General features: G+C 39.0%; 1 protein-coding gene across 1 annotated transcript in view; it reads left to right on the top strand.

Moving 5' to 3' along the window:
• LOC134532286 (uncharacterized) overlaps positions 1 to 22,840 on the top strand; it is a 28,715-nt gene that overhangs the window by 1,209 nt on the left and 4,666 nt on the right. The window contains exons 2-4 of the mRNA XM_063368705.1: positions 10,365 to 10,556; positions 19,128 to 19,225; positions 21,992 to 22,138. Of these exons, the coding sequence (XP_063224775.1) occupies positions 10,365 to 10,556; positions 19,128 to 19,225; positions 21,992 to 22,138 (437 nt within the window). The remainder of the gene's footprint in view (positions 1 to 10,364; positions 10,557 to 19,127; positions 19,226 to 21,991; positions 22,139 to 22,840) is intronic.

The following is a 22,840-nucleotide window of genomic DNA, read 5'->3' as shown; positions in this document are numbered from 1 at the left end:
TACGTCGCACGGTATCACACTGAAGGCGGTCGGGATAGGCCCGGCTCCGCAAAATACGCGCCGAGTCGACGTGGGCAGTGGTGAATTAATAAAAGGTTTTAAATTTAAGGATTCAGTACAGAATAAAATAATCAAAGAAAGAAAACTTGGATGCTGCCCACGGACACACGTCTGTTCCCGGCGCGGAGTGGTTCGAGACTGCCGAACATGGCCGCCTCGCAAGGAAGAGAAACTTTCTCTTCTTTGTGAGTCGGCGTCAAAAAACTTATATTAATTGAATTTACTCTATGACCAGTTAAAACATGTTCCAGGTGCCCAATTAAAATGTAGCACCTGGTAATTGGGTGCTTAAGGCATAACAATGGTTTTAATGTATTTAATTATTTAAATTGTGACATCAAGTTGGCGACTTTAAATTTACTAACATATTGTCCCACTGTGAATTGTTTTAGAGGGATTTCTCCTATTCTGACTTGATCATAGTCACGGGCATTTTAATTAAGGCCAGTGGCCGCGGTGACTGTTAATGAGGTTTGTTGTATATTGGGGTCACGCCCGAGGCGCTCGCCTGACTCAATCCGGCTGGGCAAGGGGCGCGCTCCGAAAACGGGATACAGTACTGGCGGTGCGGAGCACGGGCTTTAAGGCCATGGTCGGTACGACGTCATATTGTATGTTGCACAAGCGCCTCTGGAATATTTGTTCCACCGATGATCATTTTCAAACGACAGCGCAACAGTCCATTGCTGCAAGCTGGTGCTCCTCCTGGAAGTCTAGTTGAAGTTTCTGAAAGTGGTTACATCAATTCAGAACTATTCGTTAAGTGGCTGGAACATTTTGTCCAACACATTAAACCTTCTCTTGAGAACAAAGTTGTACTTGTGATGGATGGCCACAGCACACATTCAAAAAATCTTGAAGCGATAGAACTTGCTAGAAAGAGTGGTGTTATCATGCTACAGCTACCAGGACATACTACCCACCGTCTGCAACCCTTATATGTTGCTCTGTTCAAACCATTTGAAACCTATTATGAGCAGGCAGTGAACAAATGGCTTCGTAGCAATCCTGGGCAATGCATCACTCAATACCAAGTTTCAGCTTTACTAGGAGAAGCTTACAGCAAGGCATGCACAATATCTAATGCTGCTGCTGGTTTCAGAGCAATAGGGATATGACCTGTAGACCGCAGTGTGTTTTCAGATAGTGATTTCATAGCATCTGAAAATATAAGTTGGAGACATACTATCACAATACCTGAAACAAAGCAAACAGCCAACATGTGTTCCACAAACGATGACTTTCACATGTCAACCTCTGGTGTCCCAACAACAGCAGGAAGCACAAGCTCTCCAGTTCACATGTCAACCTCTGGTGTCCCAACAAAAGCAGAAAGCACAAGCTCCCCAGTTCACATGTCAACCTCTGGTGTCCCAACAACAGCAGGAAGCTCGAGATCCCCAGTTCAGACGAGAGTGCCAATAGAAACTATATCGCCCATACCAACACCGACCTCTTCAACCTCACAAATTCGAAGGAAACGTGAGATCCCAAAATCTGTACTCCTTATCGAGAGTCCGCATAAAAATTATCTGATAACCAGCAGAGCAAAACGGGTAAAAGGACAGAACAGACAGAAAAAAAGGGCAAAGAATGGAAAATCTACAATGAATGGTTCATCCCAACAAGTTGTAGTGGAAATAGTTAATACCAATGAATGGCTTTGCGCGCCATGTGAAGAAGCAGTAGTGGAAGACATGGTGCAGTGTGTGAAGTGTTTGAACTAGGCACATGAGTCATCTGCTGGATACGGTCCTGATTGTGTCGAGTATATATATGATTTATGTATAAAATAAACTGCTTTTCCTTACAGTGTAATAAATCTCCAATTTTTCAAGCTTATGCCAATACTAGCCAATGTATAACCTATTTAATAATTTCAATTTATTTTTTCATATTTTCAATGTTGCAATATTTTTTTTTACATAGTTGTCAAAGTTTGTATTACATACAATTAGTATGGTGTTTAGAAATGTTAAAATAAAGTAGTCATAATTTTAGGCCTGTTAAGTGAGAGTGCGATTTAAGATACGCCATGGTGCGATCTAGAGGACACTGGTTCCTAAATTGCACTTATTGTAGACTCTTGATTTTCTGCCAATAAAAGCTATATTATTGAAAACCTATGTTATGTGACATTCTTCCGTGTATCTCTACTAACTGCATTTACAAAAACTGTATTCAGATATTCGAAAAGGTTAAAACGTTAAAAAGCAAACAACATATATCCTTAAGGGGTGCGATTTATGCAACTTTCCCCTATACCCTGTGCCGTAAATGGTCTGTGGACGTGCGGGGGGAAATAAGCATAAAGGTTTAGGTTGAAAAGTTATAATTATGAGAAGTATTGTGATCAATGAAACAACTGTGATGGCACCCTGCGGGCCGATGCATCCACCCCAGACTGCAGCTTGATGAAGAATGAAGACAGCTGGGTGGTGGCGGTGGTGAACGAGAAGGGGGAGGGGACAGTTCCCACCAAACAGCATAAAATAATAAAAACTAATTTAAGTGAAACTAAATAACTAAAAACTTAACAAATCACTTGAATAAATAGCTACTGGCAAATAAGTTTGCTGAAGGCCTAAAAATACAGTATTTAATTTAATGTAAATAATTAGTTTTATAACATCAGTAAAAATGATTACCGGTATCAACCGTTTGCTTGCTGTGACCATTCCATTTATTATTTTGACATTATGAAAAGTAATTAACAGTACAGATTAACTTAAGTATCTATTTAAAAGAAGAATTATGAGCAAACAATCAAACAGCAATTACTAGTTATTTGCATGTTAACACTATGGCTTCTTTGCCAGCGGGAGAATAGTACCTACTGATGGGGTAGGGACTGGGCTTTACTGCTGCAGGAGGTACGACGTCAACCTGGACCTTAACTATATTGCTAGTGGACGATATAACACGAACAGTCTCTTAATTTTAGGCAACATATTTTGGAGTCCTGACCTTTGCTGTTATGTTGCCTAAATTCCGCATATGCGAAGAGCTCAATTCTTCGTTGATCTTCTGCCCACCATCTCATTTAAGTTTTTTTGTGATAATTTGGGGTGTACCAAGCATGTTGGTGTGCCAAAGTAAATGCTATGATAGCGAAACTATTATGGAATACATTTTGTACACTTTAATGGTAAAAATAACAAATATTTGCTACTTTTAAAGTACTTGAGAAAATTAAAATTGTTTTTCGCGCAATAGGGCTGCTAGCTATATGACGTTTTGCATAACAAATGTATCGATAGTTGCCAAATCTCCTCTAGAATGCATTGAAATCAGTTTCTTGCCTCATACCTATACAGGGTGCAGTTTATTAAAATGGTTGCTTTTCCGTTATCTAACCGGGATTGGGTTTCGACATGTTCTGGAATGCAGCCTGCCATTTTGGTTACAGTTGTATCCAAACAAGGAAGCGCTTATTGGCTACTTTAACCATAAGGCTTGGGATACCGGCTCTAACGGAAAATTAGCCTATAGTATTAAATTTAGTAGTAATGATAAAAAATATACAGTATCCAATTCGACTTATAATTTAAAATAATAATTTACATTAAAAATTAACGATCAAACTTTTAACCCATTTATTTCACTCAAATATTATGATTAAGAGAATTATTATATGTTTTAGTTTGGAAGATTAACTTATAAATTTTTACTGTTTCATTTTTTGTGGGTTTGGCACGAGACGGCGCTGTTCTCCCTTCTCAGGCATTTCATTTTTGTTAAATTTCTAGGCTGGTATTAATAGTCGTGTCTTGAGCAATCTCTTGAGTCTATCTTGGCGAAGACGGTCTTGTTTCTCAAGGCAGCGATTTCAATATCCATGTTTCATAGTCCGTGAATAAGATAAGATTCATGAAGTTTCCGTGCTCAAGCAACAGCTTGTTTGACGTACTTCTGGCTTGACGAAGCGGTTGCTTAAGACAGCCGAAAAGACACGAGCATATACGAACCTTGTCGACTTCACTCGTTCGTTAAATATTCTGCTACTTTTCACACAGAGCACTAAAACCCCAGAATTTGAGGTGTGTTTATACATTGAGGCGAGGAAGTGTTTTTTATTGTTTTAATACTCTTGAATCACACCTGGAAAAACGGGTGTTTTGCAACCACAAAGATGCACACCTTCTATTAAGAACTTGCTATACTTTTGTTGACGTCGTCCCGACCATGGCCTCTAAGCCCGTGCTCCGCAACACTAGTACCAGAACCCGTTTTCGGAAAGCACTCCTAGCCCAGTGGGGAATGAGTCAGGCGAGCGCCTCGGGCGTGACCCCACTAGACTCAAACTTCAGTGCACGAAAACCCTGGGGGCTAGACCCCATAAAACAATAAGGAACAAGACATTAGGACACAATTATTAATACACAGGCATTAAACAAGTGCGTCGTAGCTACTCCGTGCAAGCACTGTACGCACGGAGTAGACAACGAACCTCATGACGTGTCCCAACCAGAGACCGTAGGTGATGGAGGGTTTTAAGGTGGGGGTGAAAACCCCCGGGGTGTAGCGGGTTCAGGCGCTACCGAAGAGTTCCTGCAGGCGGGCAGCGAGTCGGGCCGAGATGGGCTGCCCTCCTCGTAGGGCTTGGGTGGTCGCCAGTCCGGAAGGGGGGGAATGTTGATGAGGAGGAGGGGGGGGGGCTGGACTTGATGGGGGATATCAGGTGGGGAGGACGAGGGAAGAGGGGTGCTGTAGAGGGTAGGTGTTCTGGGGAATAGGGGACAGATGGAAAGTTGAAGGAATGGAGGGGACTGTAGATCGGACTAGGCGCCACTGGGCCTGAAGAGAAGTAGCCCAGATGCTGAGCTCCCTGATGCTCTTGGCCACGCACCTTGTTCCCCTTAGGGTGTTTCTTGCCAGCCCTCTTGCTGGGCATGAGGAGGGGAGGGTAGTGCAGAAACAGGTCGAGAGGGGTGAAGAGGGGTAAGGGGTGAGAGGTCTAGAGCGAGCACCCGAAGGCCGCTCCAGAAGGAGGGAGGAGATTCCAGAGCGAGCAACCTAAGGTCGCTCCAGAGGGAGGAAGGAAGGAGATTCTAGAGCGAGCACCCAAGGGCCACTCCAGAAGGAGGAAGGGAGCTGAGAGCAAGAGATAATTGAAATAACTATTCCTCTGAATCCAATTTCACCAAGTTATATTTGCCAATTACTTGGAGAGGAGCTCTGGCTAGGCACAATTTGTACCGAGCTTATATAGATCTCCTCCCTACAATGATCACTGACAGAGCGACATATCTTTCCCCAATACAGAAAAACAGGCCATCCTGTGCCCTCCCCAGGAATTCACACACTAGGATATTATTTACTTATAAAATATATAGCACTGACACACATGTTATATTATATAGTCCTTAATAAATCCATATGCACTGCTATAAACGTTCAAAAAGATACGTGCTGCCATCTATGTTATGTTTGCGGCACCACTCGTAGCCTATATCCCATGGCTGGTGTAGAGAAGTCTGTTGGGATACAGCTTTCCTTGTGAAGCGGCCATGTTGGTTGCAGAGAGAGGAGGCCGAGGTCAAATATAGGACACAACACTCATTACCACTCACCGCGGCCACTGGACCTAATTAAAGTGCCAGTGACAATGATCGAGTCAGATTAGGAGAAATCCCACTAAAACAGTTAACAGTGAGACAATATGTTAATAAATTTACAATCGCCAACTTGATGCCACAATTCAAATAATTAAATACTCTAAAACAGTTGTTAAGTATTAAGCACCCAATTACCAGGTGCTACCTTTTAATTGAGCACCTGGAACGTGTTTTTAACTTATAATAGAGCAAATTAAGTTGATATAAGTTTTTGGCACCGACTCACAAAGGAGGTGAAAGTTTCCCTCCCTTGCGAGGTGGCCATGTTCGGCAGTCTCCAACTACTCCACGCCGGGTCAAGACGTGTGTCTGTAAGGAGCCTTCAATCTTGTTCCACCGATCGTTCACTCTGTAATTGATTTAATAACCAAACATTGGAGCTTTGGAGCTGTTGGAGCATTTGGATTTGTTGGAACATTTGGAGCCTCTGGAGCATTTGGAGCTGTTAAGGCTGTTGGAGCAGTTGGAGCATTTGGAGCATTTGGAGTAGGAGCTGTTGGAGCTAATAATTAGTCGTTTCACGCCTATGCAGGGCTAAATGTTTATAAGATTGCTGGCTTTCGCAAGTAGTAGAATATAAATTATGTAATAAATATTATGTTTGTAAAAGAACTTGCGGTGTTTTATTCCTTGAACCTGACACTTTTCTGGCATTTTAATTAAATTTATTTTTAGCTTCGTCCATAGATCGAACCAAGTTTCGTTTCAATATGTAAAGTAATGTGTGATTTTTTCGGTGAATTTTGAAATTTTTCCCGAACCAATAAGTCATTAAATACAAATATATAAGATGACGGGTGTCACAGTAATAATAAATGATTACTGCACTCTAGCGGGTAAAAATTACACAGCGTACTCTAGGAGCCGGAAACAAGATGGCGGTCTCCAGCGGACGAAGACAAGATGGCATACATGACGTCACACCAGCTGACGATATATACCTTGTTATTGGTGGTGTGAGGTCAGTCTAGGTAGCTTCCACGGAGGAAGGAACTATCGACATTTTTTTTTTGCTCTTAACGGTTTCGAACGAAGGACGGGAATCGATCTAATCAATCAGTATTCTAATAAGTAAATTTTTTGATGAATTTTGGAATTTTTCCCGAATTTATAGCATTGAAATTACAGATTTTCAAGATGGTGGTCGTAACGTAAAGTGCAATGGTGGTTTTAAAGATTTTTATTATTTAATTTGATTGATTGGGTTTTTTTAATGATTTTTAAAAATTTTCCCGATTTTCTAACATAAAACTTACGGATTTCCAAGATGGCGTCCAAATTTCAAGATGACGGACATGACGTCATACTACCTGATGATATATATGCTATGAAACAAGTGTCGGGGGTCAGTCTGCCAGCAGCCACAGTGAGGGAAGGATTGGTCGCCATTTTTTATTTTTTGCCCTCACCAGGTTCGGACCGAGGACTTCAAGCTCCGTGCCGTAAATATATGTTTTTTTTTAAATATTTTTTTATAAAAATTATATTATTTTTTTTTATAAATTTTAAATTTTTTTAAAATAAAATCGGATAATAAATAAAGATTTTCAAGATGACAGCTGTAACGGAAATTGCAACGGTGACGTCATAATCCAATATGGCATATTCCATGATGACGTCAGAGGCTTATCGTAGGCTGTAGACATGGATGCTTAAGCCTCTATATAGACATTTCTAGCCGCTGGTATTTTTAAGGACTAAAAACGGTAAATTTTCCCTCGAAACGGGAATTTTTCTTTCGAAAAGAGAAATTTTTGAGATTTTTTTGGCGGCATTTTTTTCCAAAAAAAAATGGAAATTTTGGTGAATTTTGGCTAATTTTGAGGATTTTTGGGCAAATATTGCCAAATTTTGGAGGTCAAAGGTCAAGGGCACAGGTCAAGGTCACGCCCATCCAAGATGGCCGCCGTGACGTCACAATCCAATATGGCGGACCGACAATCACAATCCACAGCCAGAAGTCTGGCGCAGGACATACTTTTACACACTACTTCGGTTGAACGGTGTAGCGCCATCTAGCGACAAGTTACAAAAAAAATGGATGTCATAAAATCCAACATGAGAAAACACTTCGATGTGCCAACTTTCATGGCGATCGGTCAAACGAAGTCGGAGTTTATCGACGTTATACATACATACCAACATTCAATTTTATATATATATATATATATATATATATATATATATATATATATATAATCCAGGAAAATTGTGTTGGGACGAATATGGCGGCAAATATATTTAACCTTTTGTTGGTTCTCTAAAGCATTACGGAGGTGGCATTATCTTTCATGAATTTTTTAAACTAAATGTTGCAGTCCAATAGATCCCGGCTTTGGACTTGATTTTCGATAAGGAATTTTATTAAAATACTGACCATATAGTTAAAATTCATCAAATAATTAACACTATAAAGTTTTAGTACACAATATAAGTTATAATTATATGGCATTATAAATATAAACCTGTAACATTTTAAAACACATATTATAACACTAAGTATATGTTTGTAAATTTGTTTTCGCTTAAGTGACTGAAATCAGTCTGTAAATACTGCCTAGAAACAGACCTTAACTTTATTGAGCTGATTCAAAATGTTATTATATTATTTAAAAAATAAAAAAATAAAATTTCTCATTGGCAAGATTTGGAGCCCCATCCATTCTGATTAACAAGCACGTGTTCTACCAATAATAGTCGGTCTTTGAGTTTACGCAGGAGTGTATCAACAGTGAAATGCAGTTTTCATAATGCATTATAAAACTTGGGATTACTTTTTAGACCAGGGCTGAAGACTTTGAAAATTGTAAAAAGTGAAAAAAAAAAAAAAAAAAAGTAGGATGAAACCCATTGGAAAAGGAAGAGAATATAACAAAATGAAAGGGAAAATAATTTACGGGCGATCTGAGGTCGGGAAGTGGAAGGGGGTGAGTTTTTAAGGGTAAAAAACTGTTTATCTCAATTTGTGGCAAAACTACAAGTCCTATGGAAAAAAATTAAATAGCAAAGTTTTAGGTAATAAAAACATGTACAACTTTTGTATTCACCCGTTTTTCACATAACCTCAAAATTTATGTGAAAAATTCAAATAACCAAGTTTTTGGTTTTTTATCTTTTTCTTATACAAATTTTTTTTTTTCAGAAATGTGGTGAAAACCTACCTTTTTATGTCCCAAACACACTGTAAATTTTTTGATCTAAAATATATATTTTTTCACTTTATTTTAACTTAATATCGAAAAAGCACCCTAATTTTCAATCGAAAATTCTCACGTCAAAATATCAGCTTTTTTTAAAAAAGTCGGCGGGCTTTTTGTTCGTTGAAATCTATACTTTCTGATGGTGTAAAAAATATATACATTACTTTGGTAAATGTTCTCAGAAATACTCGAATCCGAATTTTTTTAAAAATCATTATGTACAATTTTGAGCTATTTATTAAAATTTGCACTTTAACTACTCGAAAAACGTAAGGTTCTATTTTAAATTGATAACAAATATTACAAATTCATAAAACATAAAGATTGCAAATACATGCGAAAATAGTTCTATATATTAAAGATAGAATTCAAAGGGGATTTCATCTAAAGAAAAAAAAAATGTGACTGCTGCAATTCTTATTGCAGAAATGCAACGATATTTTTGAAGGATTCATATTGGAAACTATTAGACGTGAAAAATAAATCTTTTAAATTTCTAGAACCTGGCTTGAGAAAATAAATGTCATGAATATTTGAATTTGATTCAAAAGGACCAAAATATCAATGTCCACAACAATGAAAGTTTTATTAGTATCTCTGGCAATTTCTATCGAGGTCTTAATTATATCAGCATAAGCCTTCTGCTTGTTTACAGGTGACTGTAATCTTTTCATTAAAGTTTTTATTTTTTCCATGTGTTTCTCGTTAAATAAAATTTTTTCTTGCACAATGCATTTCTGCAATAAGAATTTAATAAATCAACTTTTTTTCTGAAAATTTGCAGCAGTCACATTTTTTTTTAGATGAACTCCCCTTTAAATCTTATCTTTAATACATAGAACTATTTTCGCATGTTTTTTGCAATCTTTATGTTTAATGGATTTGTAATATTTTTTATCAGTTTACAATGGAATCTTGCGTTTTTCGAGTAATTAAAGTGTAAATTTTAATAAATAGCTCAAAATTGTACATAATGATTTTAAGGGGCCCGCCTACCTGGGCACACATACGGTGTGCAGAGCTTCAGGAAAAACAACGCGATTTCAAAACTACTCAAGATATCCGAGTGGGGCCTATTTACGAATAGCATTTAAGAGTTCGCTGAGGACCGAAAAGTACTTTTAATTTCGGATTAAGTTTTTAAACTGTATTTTTAGAAGCGTTAAAATGCCTAAAACGCGTGTTTTCAGAGTAATTTTTAGGCATAAAACAATGAGTACAGATTCTTGAAAGCACTTAAGGGGCTTGCATAACACCTTTATCTTCATTTCTCCACCATATAATGTTACGGTCACCGCTCAAATTTCACAGTTATCGTGTGACGACGAGACGAATGCGCGCCAGTTCAGAGACTTGCGCTTAGAGGCTACACCGCGCTGGAAATACCAGCGAGCGTCGCGCTTATCATCCCGCCTCACTAACACACATACACCCCTGACGAGGCGGGCCCCTTAAGTTCGTTGACCGCGAGCGCGTCCTTGTTCAGTTCCGCGGGCCGCCGCTCGGAGCGCCAGCCGCGCCATACCCTCGCCGGGAGAAAGTCCCTTCATCAAATATGCCTTCATCCTTGCTGCGGCGTCAGTGCGAGAGGAGGCCAGCCCCAGCGCGGAAGCCATGGCCCTCAGCAGCGTCGGGACGCTCGGCGTCCTGTTGCTCGTCTTCGAGGCGATCAGTGCAGGTGGGTTCCGCGACGTGCGTGCAAGCGCAGACTCCTGCACAGACTGTGCTGGCAGGGATGCAGCACTGCGAGTAGGCGTGGTTGTTGTCGGTTTTTCCCGCTTGCGGGGGCCGTGTCGTGGTTTTCTATAACCGTAGCAAGCCACGGGCGCTCTCTACAAATAGGGGAAGCCTACAACTCACGTAGTTTCGGTTCCCTGCAAGAATTTTCGAAGATTTCCGAAGTTTTGCGTTGTGGTATTAACGCCACTTCAGCCGCTAAATCCGAAGTTTCCAATGAAAACAAGCATGTTGTGACTGACCTAACCTAACCTAACCCTTCGATTTTTTTTAATTTCAATTTTTGAGAGAAATCCCAAGTTGCACGAACGTGGTAGGGAACCGAAACTACATGAGTTGTAGGCTACCGCCACAAATAGTGTGTCATTTTAACAAGCTCCCGAGTTGCGAGGCTATGCCCATTGATGACAGACAGCGCCTGCGGTCTGACTGGTTCGTTCACGTAAGGCCAGTGATTGTAGCCTCCCGTGCACAGGAGCTGGGAAATTGACGAACTGATATGTCGCGAGCGACTAGTGACGGTTCGAACTCCCGCCCGTGGCTCGTCGCTAGTATTTCAGAACACCGCGATGAGACCCCGTCATCGCTACCGCCCGAACCGAAGGCGTCAAACATGGCGGAACCACGTGTTGCACCAATCGTGCTGGTGTGCCGAATGAAAATTTTTATTAGCAAAGCTATTCCTGAATACAAATTGTAAAAAGTCACAGAAAGGAGTATTCTCAACTTTAAAAATACGTTAGAAATTTTGTATTACTACATTGATTACCCAAATTAATTTTAATTGGGTTCAAATCCCATCACTTAAAGCAAAGATGATTTATTATTTTTCCTGTATATAATTGTTGTGTTAACTTTTAATACATAACTAAATATGTTGGTTCAGTTATTTCATTCTCCATAGCCGTTATTTGTAGTAAAAAAATAATAATATAAGCACAACAACCATGAACAAAAAGTTAACCATAAGTTCCTGAACACACCTACGTTTGTAAGTAAATAAGTTTACACATATAATTGAAGTATAAACGAATTATTTATAGGTACTGCACTCCTGCTAAATAAAAAAAAACAAGCTGGTTTTATTTCACCATGATGGGCATTACTATTACCTAAAATATATGCTTTTTTTTGTCTTAGTTGGTAAGAGAATTTATTTTACAATATATTGCATTCTAATTTTCGCATGTGTATGTCTTTCATACAAACTTGACCTGTATGTTTCATGAATTTATTAAGATTAATATTATATATTTATAATTTGTCCTAACAAATCAAACAAATGACTTAAGAACAAAGTATTAAAACAAATAAAAATAATCAAAATATAAAATAACCAATTTTCTTTTCTCAAGAAAAATAATTAAACATTGGAGATTTTAGTGTGACTATTATCTTCTTAAAATTCTAAAACTTCCATTATAAAGAAACTTACTCGTAAAAAATGATTGATCATAGTGGACCGCTCCTTCTCAAAATCGTGCCAACGGCTTTGGTTATCATAGAACATTTTAATCGCTATCCACAGAAAGGCAACACGACTTTTTATTTTACATTCTTAAGGCCCTATCAAGATGGAAGATTCCTTGGTAAGATCTTCCACGGCAGCAGATATGGATGGTTCTGTGGAAGAATTAGCAGAGAGCTGGCCGTTTTCATGGAAGTTTTTGTAATCGGTCGTGTTCAAATTTCCATGGAAAGTTTTGTAGAAGGTGTAAAATATACCCAATCAGAAAGAAAAGGTAGTGTGCCCAAGTGTTATAATAGGTAATTTATTTTGGAGGGATTGGAATTTTCTTGATTATTGATTTGAAATGCTGTGAAAATGTGGTCTGTTGAAGCAGTTTCAGTATTGTGCGACAATTATGAGAAGTTTCCATGTTTATACTATACAAAAATTATTAAATATCACAATGAAACCATTCGCACAAGCTAATCCTACACCAGTCAAAATGATACGTTCGATAGTTTCTTCCATACCTGATGCCATGGAGGTTTGGCTGGTAGTTTTACTGTAAGCTTTTAGCAGATCCTTCCACCGTGTGATACAGGCTTTACAGGAGAGCTAGGAAACAGTAACTCTACAGATTAGCGGCTTCTGGGGGAAAAGGTGAATATTAATAATGAAGTGTAAGGTTGGTTAGTTTAAGTCCTTTTCATTAATAAAACGCATTTAATCGTGGAAGTAATTTGTGCAAAATTTGGCAAAAATCTTGTCCCAAAAAAATTTAAAATTTAAGTTGACGTTGGGTTTCGGGGTCTAGTGACCATGTCAGGAAAAACTGGGTAGACATTTTCCAGAGATCATGCCACGGTACATAAAATCGTTCGATGTCTCGCACATGGGACGCCGGGGAAAGTGAGAAAGGGAATAGGAGTTAGATTGGAAGCTCCAGGAAGATTTTTTTCTGGAAGGGGCTAGCGTACAAAGAGCGACGCAGTTGCAAAAAAATAACATTAAATAAGCCATACATTAGCCTTGGAATAATTACAAATTCATATTCTCAAATACTCAACCTTATTTATTTTCATACAACTTTTGATTAAAGAAAAGTTTTTTACACGTAAATCTAAGCATTTAAGTAAATAAATAAAATTTAAAAAAATTCGAGCGAGTCTCAGAACTCGCCAGAGATGTGTAACATCTAACCTCAGTAACGAGCAAATTCATTTCTCTCTCTTCATATTGCAAGTACACAGGTACACTTATAACACGAAACTTGGACACGAAATTTAACATAGAATTCTTTTAAAATAACGCTAAGCGTGATAAGTGTACGCAAATTCCGTTTTAAAACTAAATGTATGGACGCTAATCACACCTAGTTTCCGCACTCGCCGCTAGAATTCGCTGCCGGAGCAGCTACGTCAACTATTGTATCATCTGATAAGCTGGCCGGAAATTTTTTAACTACATAACTAAACGGCTCCGATAAAAGAAGGAAAAAAAAAGACAAGACTCGAAATCAGCATTCATTTAAAATCAGCCCATTTTGTTAGCAATTCATCAAACAGTTAATACTATAAAGATCCCCTTTGTCTTTTGTGAGCTTTGGCTCGCGTCAACCGCCACCACAGATGGCAGCAAACGTGGTTACACATTTCTGTTCCAGAAATTTGCGCCTACCAAATGCCGCATACCGAGAGCTAAGACGTCACATAGGCCAGGGAGGGACAGTAAGTGCTGGGAACGGCAGATCGGGCTGTGAGCCGAGAGAAGCCTAAGATGTACATCAAGTTCTGTCCCTGCCCGAACACGCCCGAATATTCACCTTCGGCCAACCTCGGGATTTGTTTTTTTTTTTTTTTTTTTTTTTTGCGCAGGAAAAATGAATTCAAATATTAAAAGTGGTCGGTTAGGTTAGCTACATTAAAACATTTTAAAACACGATGGACGGTTAGTTAGGTTAGTATAGCTACATTAAAATAAACAGAGAAATATAAATAGATATATATAAATAAAGCCGAGGTTGGCCGAAGGTGGAATATTCGGGGCGTGTCCGGGCAGGGACAGAACTTGATGTACATCTTAGGCTTCCCGTGAGCCGAGTGCTCTGCCGACGCTTCTCGCAGGAGTCGCCTGGCGACCCACTTCGCCCCGCGGCGGGGAGAAAGTCTAGGTCGGCGCGGCGCTGCCAGAAGGTCACGTGGTCCTCGCAGAGTCCCTCCCCTCCCCCCCACCACATATCCCCGTGTCTTCAGCGGCAGGAGGAGGTGGCGGGAGAGAAACAGAGAAAACTGAAACCAGAGCGAGAGACAGAATATATTTAAAATTTCTGCTTAAAAGGGGATCAGTCCCCGTCATGACTTGATGTAAGCTTTTGGACATACGCCATTGCTAACTAAGCACACGCATGTCTGTAGAAGAAAACTACAAAAAAAAAAAAAAAAAAAAAACACAAATTAAGTAAAAATTGCTGTTGTCAACAGGATATATACACCACATAATATTCCATAACAGGAATATGGTCAACAAACAAAGAAAAAACAAATAAAAATGGACTAAGAGAACGAAAAAAAACAACCACAAATGATGAATTGAACCCCAAAAAAATTCAGCACAACAGTTGAAACGAGACAAAAACACAACAAAACGAATAGACGAAACAAACAAAATAGTTTTCCAAAACAGTTTGTTTGTTTCTGTTTCAGCTTGTTTCTGTTTTGGAATGGAAGTCGCATGGAACTGAACCGTGTACAGACGGTGCTACCATCTGTGGCGGATGGCGCAGAACAATGTTCACAAATCCAAAGGGATTATAGTAATAACTGTTTGATGAATTTTAATTATAATGGCAGTATTTTAATAAAAATTTTGCCGAAAATCAGGTCCAAAGCCGGGATTAAGTATTTTTCAAGTCTCTTACGCTTTTATCGGAGCCGTTTCATTATATGTTTAAAATTTCGGTCTACAAATGGAATGATTCGATAGTCGACGTAGCTGCTCCGGCAGCGAGTTCTAGCGGCGGTTGCCGAAACTACGTGCGTTTCGCGTCCAGAAATGTAGTTGAAAACACAGTTTTCAAATTATTTACTACACTTGGGATTATTTTAAAGTATTCTACGTTAAATTTCGTGTCCGAATGTCGTATTATAAGTGTATTCGCAACATGAGAACATATGAATTTCTACGTTACCGAGGTGAGTACCTACTGAAAGACTCGCTCACATGTTTTCCTTTACTTCAATAATAATATGAGTAGTGCTTAAACAGTGAATTCCAGCATATCCAGCTCATAAGTTATTGCTGCCTCCAGCCATTTTTCCGATCCGCCATGTTCGAAAGCGTTTTTTTTCCCCATCGACTTGTTCAGGCAGCGTCATCTACCGATCGGCGGCCACCGAGAATCGAGACGCCACACGCAACTTAGAATGGGCAGCCTTCTTTTCACAGACTAGAGAGTCAAAACCCGAAGTTCCCCGAAGTTGATGTGTTTTTTTCCGTATCTTTAATGTAGCTATCCTAACCAAATCAACCGTCCACAATGCTTTAAAGTATTTATAATGTAGCTAACCTAACATAATTGACCATTAGTATCCTTTTATCAACACCGCCATATTTATTTACAATGAACAAAAAAAAACTCCGAAGATGCACGATCGGACGTTTGGCTCTCTCGTCTGTGAAAAGAAGGCTGCCCACTTAGAATACAGAGTACGTGAAATCTTCCGATAATCGTTGTTTAACTATCGGGAATGCTTGTATGCTCGTTGTTTACGAGTAACTGGGAATGAATCCCCAGGTCGGTACGGTTCAGAGTGCGGTGGGCGGCGGTGCCTACAACCCCCCCCCCCCCCCCTCCTCCTTAGCAAGTCACCTCTGGGAACCGGTCCTACAGCGGATGTCGTGCGCGAGTGTTCCTGGTACAGTCCTCTCGGCCTGGAATGCGCCCCGACTCCTCCGCACGCAACAGAGAGGCGCAACTGGCCATTGAAAAACCCGTGCGGTTGAGAAATACCAACATCAAAGATTAATTTTTAAATATAAATAAAATATATATATATAAACATAATAACTTAAATAAAAAAAAGTAATTTTTACAAACATTAGTTCAGTATTTATGGAAAGCTGCATGAACGGAGTTGCCTATTGAGTACCTATAATTGCAAAATAATATACTTTGGAACAATTGTCGACGATTTTGAATTATCTCGGTAGCGATGAAATATGCAGTGGCTGTCATGTGCACATGTGCAGGCCTGTGCTCGTGTGTATCTTTTTTCGCAATTGAAACTGCCCGCTCTTTCGGCTGTGTGTTCGGGTCTCACGATTCCCCACCACTTCTCTCATGCCCCCCCCCCTCCCTTTCCAGGGAGTTCCAGACAAACAATATGGCCACACTAAACAGCCGTTGATTATTCTCAGTTTATAACCAAATCGTAGCTATTTATATAAACTCTAAGCTTGCAGAACGATCAGATACTGTACAAATTTTGGAAAGCGTATTTTATCTCTAATTCAGAGTCACAAATTACTTTAAAAAAAAAAACTGTCACTTCGTTTAGCATGAAACAAGAGAAATTTAGAATGAAGTTTTCAGCTGTATGCCGCTTAATTATTCTATGTATCTACACGTTAGAGAAAAATGGTATTCGTGTTACGAAATATCCTGTGCAGTCTAGACAAAGAAAATCCTGCTAAATTATAATGTAACATAATATCTTAATTATTATTTTTGTATGTCTGAATGGCTTTAAAGTTCATTGAAAACATTTTTTACGGCAAATAGGAAAATTCATACATAAAACAACGGAACATTTAAAGTATAAGGCTTTAAATTTTAAAAAATATAATTCAGATTAACCAAAAGTAAATACCTACCCGATTATTATAAAGCCTACTCTGCAATTGAAAACGTAGTTATATGTTAAAGAAGAGACGATTTTGTAATCAGTTAGGATGACTGCATGTTGTGATGAAGTATACTGCTGGATGAGATTACTTTGGGTTCGGTTCTACAACAAAATGTTTTTTAAAAAATCTTTAAAGTTATTTAGTATTCGATTTCTTCCATAAAAATGACTGGAAATATTTTAGATGACTTTTTATTACATTAAACTATAGAATTTAGTTTGTCACGTCTTACTTTATCAGTGTTATATCTAGAAATCTCACATGAAACATGACACGAATAGTAGACTTTTATAACTGCAACCTTTACACACAGAAATGTAAGAATTGATTTTTCTTGACAAAATAAATCTAAATATTTTATATATATTTTTAATATTTAATTGTTTTTTAATTCTTTGTTCTTAAATCAGTCGTTTGATTTCGTTATAACAAGTCAAAAATACATACAAATTTATTTTACTAAATACATGAAACACGTGTCAAGTGTGTATGTTTGCAAACCGGCAGAAATTATAAACTGACCTGGAAAACCCAATTCCTGCTGCTTCTGTACATACATGAGGCATGTCTGGCTTATAATGTAGAGGAATTACATTAGTGTAGCCCACAAAGGCTTACAGTAATCTTTCCAGAATAATCTCTCTGTAAACTTGTTTAGCTAAGTTGCTGTAATTTTATTACTTTTTGACGTGACAACGTCTAATAAATCGATGAACGCCGGCTGCACGCACGAAAAAGTGTCCCATTACGCACATTGTCCCGTTACGCGGTGTCTCGTTACGCTCATTGTACGCTTGCGCCGCATCTATCTCTCTTCCACTCGGTTGGAACAACCATCGATTTGACTTTTTCGAGGCACATTAAACTTGAAACACTCCCATTCGTTTCCTACTTTTCCTATCATCGTCCTATCCTTAACAGAATAACACAGGTTGGAAGAAGTTAAATAGCAAACATGTAATAAAGTTATAGTTAAAATAATCTCTTAGTTAAAGTAATAAACATATTTGAATTAATGAGTGCAAATAAAAGTAAATGTATCAATTAAATTGTAGATTTCATTTCACTCCTTCTTTGTATCCATACAAAATAGTGATAATTCAGTAAAAATGATTCAATTTTATTCATAAAAGTATGCAATCATTTCATCAATGTTTTGTTATGACGTTGTCACGTTAAACTATCGTCCGTAAACCGACTTTACAGACAACCAATTTTTTTTTTCAATCTTTGAATGAGGGGTGAAGGGAAGGGGGCAGAGAGTTATGCGCGTGGGGTTTTAACCGACACAAGTCATGCCTGAATAGGGTGTTTGCATGCTGTTAACTGCACACATATTTCGGCCTACATGCATACGATAAGCAGATAACTTTAAGGTATGCAGAAAGGTTTTCCCATGAGACATGGTAGGTATTGGAGTTGACCTTTATCATCCGTGAGGTTTTTTTGCGGGCGCAAGCGGGCCCCTCAGTGAAGGAACATCTGCGCCTGAGTGTGTCCTCGTTCTTCAATGGCGGTTCCAGGAAGACCTCTCGGGCAGGGCTCTCACACACAGGAGGATGCAGTTAATAATCATGACACTGCCCTTGGGATATTCAAAAAAAATATATGGTCTCAAATACTGAAATTTTAGTATTATCGTTCAAATTTTGATTGGAAGAAGAGTTCAGCACATCGACGAAAGTATTTAAGTCAACATTAATATTCCCTGCAAAAGAAACAAGAAGTAAAATTTGGGCTCGGAAGGGGCTGTCGCCCCCCTGCGCCCTCCCTCTGGTGCCGCGCTTGCGTCCCTTGCCGCAGGAGAGAAGGCCCACTACAGGGGTGCAGCCAGGGGGGGGGGGGGGTTAGGGGTTCAAACCTCCCCCCCCCTAGCACCAAATCTTTAATTAATTTCTTATTCATCACTCAAACAAATTTCATATTAAAATCAATAAAAAAATTTACCATTACAATATTTAAATTTAAGAACCGAAAACTGCTAAAATAGCACTATTTTACACCTTAAAATCCAAATTTTCCCGGGGGAGGACCCCCGGACCCACCGCTTTAATACGGTGGGGGGGGGGGGGGGGGCATGCTTCTTAACCACCCCCATACACAAATCCTGGCTACGCCACTGGGCCCACTCCGGAGGTCGGGCATGTGTTGTTCCAGAGCTGTGGCAGCAGGAGGTGGGCTCGCAGATGGACCTGGGCGACTCGGGCTCCGGCTACCGCCACGTCAACCTGCGCTGCGGGGCCGACTACATGCAGGTCTGAACCGGCTCCTGAAGCCGTGTTGGCCTCAACAGTTGTTTTTTTTCAAGTGAAAATCTCTTTGGGAGCGACGGGAGTGAAAATTTCAAAGGCCGAATTTCAATGCAACATTTTTTTTTGTGAAACATTGTTGTTTAACGATTACTTTAAATGGTTGAAGTAACAAAGGTAGAAAGACCAAATGTCATTCTTTTTTTTTTTAAAAGAATTACTATCTAATCCATTATAATTCATGGTAAAATGCCTAAACAATTTTTGATGAAACAAAGTATTACTGTAAAAGCAGGGTTTGAAATTTAAAAAAATATTAAAACTTTCTTAGTACCAAATTAGTCGAAATTTATCAATAAACATCTTAATGTGACCTTAAATATTTGTACAAAAATAAATTTATACGACCACGTATTAGTGCAAGGGATGAAAAATAGTGTTTGAAGATCACAAATTATTGCACAACTACCTTAATAGACATAATATGAAATTCGTTAAGACATTCAATGCCGGATGCATTAAGTTAAAAACATTCAATATATTTTCGCTTCATGGAATATGAGAAAATGTTAATTCAATATATAATTATAAATATTGGCGAACTTATATGATGTTATGTAGGCTACATTAAGTTTTTTAAATGTTCCAGAAGTTTATAGAAGTTTCCAAAATATTCTCAGAATAAATAGGTACTTCGAAATCTACCTACGCCTGTTGGCTGTGCCGAAAGGGATTCCCCCCCCCCCCCCCAGCTGACGCTCCTCTATAAAGAAAATACCTCCGGGATTTCGAAGGTCATTCTGTAAATGAAAATTTGGAAATGCCCAGAACTTGAATTGTAAAAAGTTTGTTAACTTCATTTTGATGTTTGTTAGTTACAAGGGTCTTTCCTATATGTGAAATTAATTTACTATCCCTGTCGGCTCCAGATAATGGCCCTAATAAAACTTGTGTAAATTTGTATTTAAGGATAGGTGCATTTAACTGTTGTTATTTTTTTTTGTTCACACAAACGTGGCACTTCTCATGGTGTTATTCCTCAAAGTAATGTTTCCGAAGTTTAATGTCAAGCTTATTTAATTGGTGTATTGAAGGGTGATGTTTACTGCGAAAACCTTTGTTAACAATAAACATTTATTTCACGTACTTTTGCAACACATCTCTGTGATTGAAAATCTTGCCCTCCCGTCCCTCTTCACCGGACAGGAGGTAACACATGCAATGTGGAATTTTGATTAAATGCAATTTTTTTTTGGACATACAATATTGCAGTTTTGCACTGTTTACCAGTCTCTTTGTGCCTGATGACGGGAAAAGATGCCAACTCCCGGAACGTCGCAACTGTTTTGTCAAAGGAAACCTAGTGCTCGTCTGTGCTGTCATCGCGGTGTTGTCCATAATACCTGTATATGTTGTCCGGATTTGTTGTACAGGTGTGTCTGCAATCCCCGTTCTTGTTGAAACTGCCTCGTCGTTGTTGGCTTACTGTGTTCGTCTGTGCTGTTTCATGACTATATTCCTTCCACGCAATTCTTGAGCTCTCTTTTATTTTAAGTTTGAATGTGTTCTTCTGTGCTGTCGTCGTCGTGTTGTCCATAATACCTGTTTAGGATCTTTGTTGGGTCCATCTGTTCGACGTAATCTGATTTATGCTTGTTTATAAGCTTGTTTTATTTCTTATTTTGTATTCTTGAGGGATTTTTTTTACACGACAAACAGTGCAAAAATGTAATGGCGTATGTCCAAACGATTGTTTTGATTCGAAGTTCATGTTCTATACTTTGTTTGGGAAATGAACGAAAAAAAAAAAAAAAAAAAAGGCCAAAGTCCGTTTACGCAGAAGTCACATCTTGCAAAAGAGAGTGTCGTTAAATTTTTTTTTTTCAGACAGCGTGATTTTTAATTAAAATTATTATTATTTTTTTAAATTTCTCATTTTCAACCATCTTTATAATTTTATGAATGTATCGATCTGGAAATAATCTGCGCAAAACTGCGGCAGTTAAGGGCGTATGTCCCGTTCCAGGTCATGATTTTAGATTTATATTAATCACTGATCAACTTTTAGACATTTTCAATCATTTAACTTTCATGAAATGAAAAATATACATAGTTGCATACTTTTTGCATAATTGGCTGCCAAAGTTACATTTTTAACCTTTTTGGGTTGTACAAATAAGGAGAATTTAATTTATTGCAGAACTGAAACTTTTTAGGATTAACTGCAATGCCACTGGATACTTCAAGAAATGGTTTGCATTTCTATCACAAAAACTCATTTCATGTTTCTTGGCTGTCAAGATCATAAAAATTTTGAGATTTTTGAAATGTCAGGTAAAATTAATTAATATTTTCTGAAAGAAATGCAAACCATTTCTTGAAGTAGCCAGTAGCATTGCAGTTAATCCTAAAAAGTTTCAGTTCTGCAATAAATTAAATTCTCCTTAGTTGTACAACCCAAAAAGGTTAAAAATGTAACTTTGGCAGCTAATTATGCAAAAAGTATGCAACTATGTATATTTTTCATTTCGTGAAAGTTAAACGATTGAAAATGTCTAAAAGTTGATCAGTGATTAATATAAATCTAAAATCATGACCTGGAACGGGACATGCGCCCTTAACGCGCGTGTGTTGTGTGTGAGGGGAAGGGGGTAGGGGGAAGAGGAGATACTCGGAAGTCTCGCCATGTCCAGGATTGCAATGGGAAAAGGCGGTGGGGGGTGGGGGGGAGGATGGGTGTGCGCTGGAAGAGGCGGGCGGTGCCGGGTGCAGGTGGAGGTGAGGACTCAGGAGGACTTCAGCGGAGTGATCTACACCCGGGGCAGCTACAACAAGAAGGACACGCCCTGCTTCCTGGACCCGCGCGCCGGGAGGGACTTCTCGCTGCGCATCCCGCTCGGCCAGTGCCACACCAAGCAGGTGCGTGCCTCACTCCGCCATCTTGCAGTTCTCACATGTTCATGTGCTAAACCTGTCATGGCACAGGTTGCTTGTCCAAGTCAACCCTTTGTCACGACAGTTGTAGACGCACGCGTGAAATAATACGTATTAGAGACCTGAAAAATTCGCGGGTTCATTACGTGCTATGCTAAAAATTCAAATAATTATGCCTTAGTGCTGCTTCTGCCATTTGGTCCACTGTTAATCTGGAGGACTGAGGGCCAATTAGAGACCCTCACTCATAGAAGTGTCGAATCACAGGCCACCCAGTCGTGGCGACTCCACAAGTCAGCAGCCAATGAACAGTTGGTATTTGCCCGAGGGTGTAAAGGATACTGGAGTCCACCCTAAAGGTCTTTGAACCCGCGAATTTTTCCGGTCTCTACTTATTATTTCCTCGCGGCGCGTACAGACCAGAGCCTGTTAGTAAACATGTGGTTGCAACAAGGTACAGAATAGCTGGAAGATACGATTCATGCCAGAAGTTGCGGATAATATTGTGGCAATGGCTCTTAAATGCTATTTGCAATCACCACACTATTAAGAAACCTTTAACAGTTAGTAAATGGCGCGTCAACACCTGGAGTTCTGCACGCCATTTTGGTGACCTAGCCAGGCGACCACCTTAAGATACATTCTTGAACACCATCTTGATTTTTTTTTAAAAAAATTCTCTCTTTG

Source organism: Bacillus rossius, chromosome 5, assembly GCF_032445375.1.
Source record: "Bacillus rossius redtenbacheri isolate Brsri chromosome 5, Brsri_v3, whole genome shotgun sequence".
In the NCBI taxonomy this organism is placed as follows: Eukaryota; Metazoa; Arthropoda; class Insecta; order Phasmatodea; family Bacillidae; genus Bacillus; species Bacillus rossius.
The sequence above is the reverse complement of the archived record's forward strand: the minus strand, read 5'-3'. Positions and strand labels throughout refer to the sequence as shown.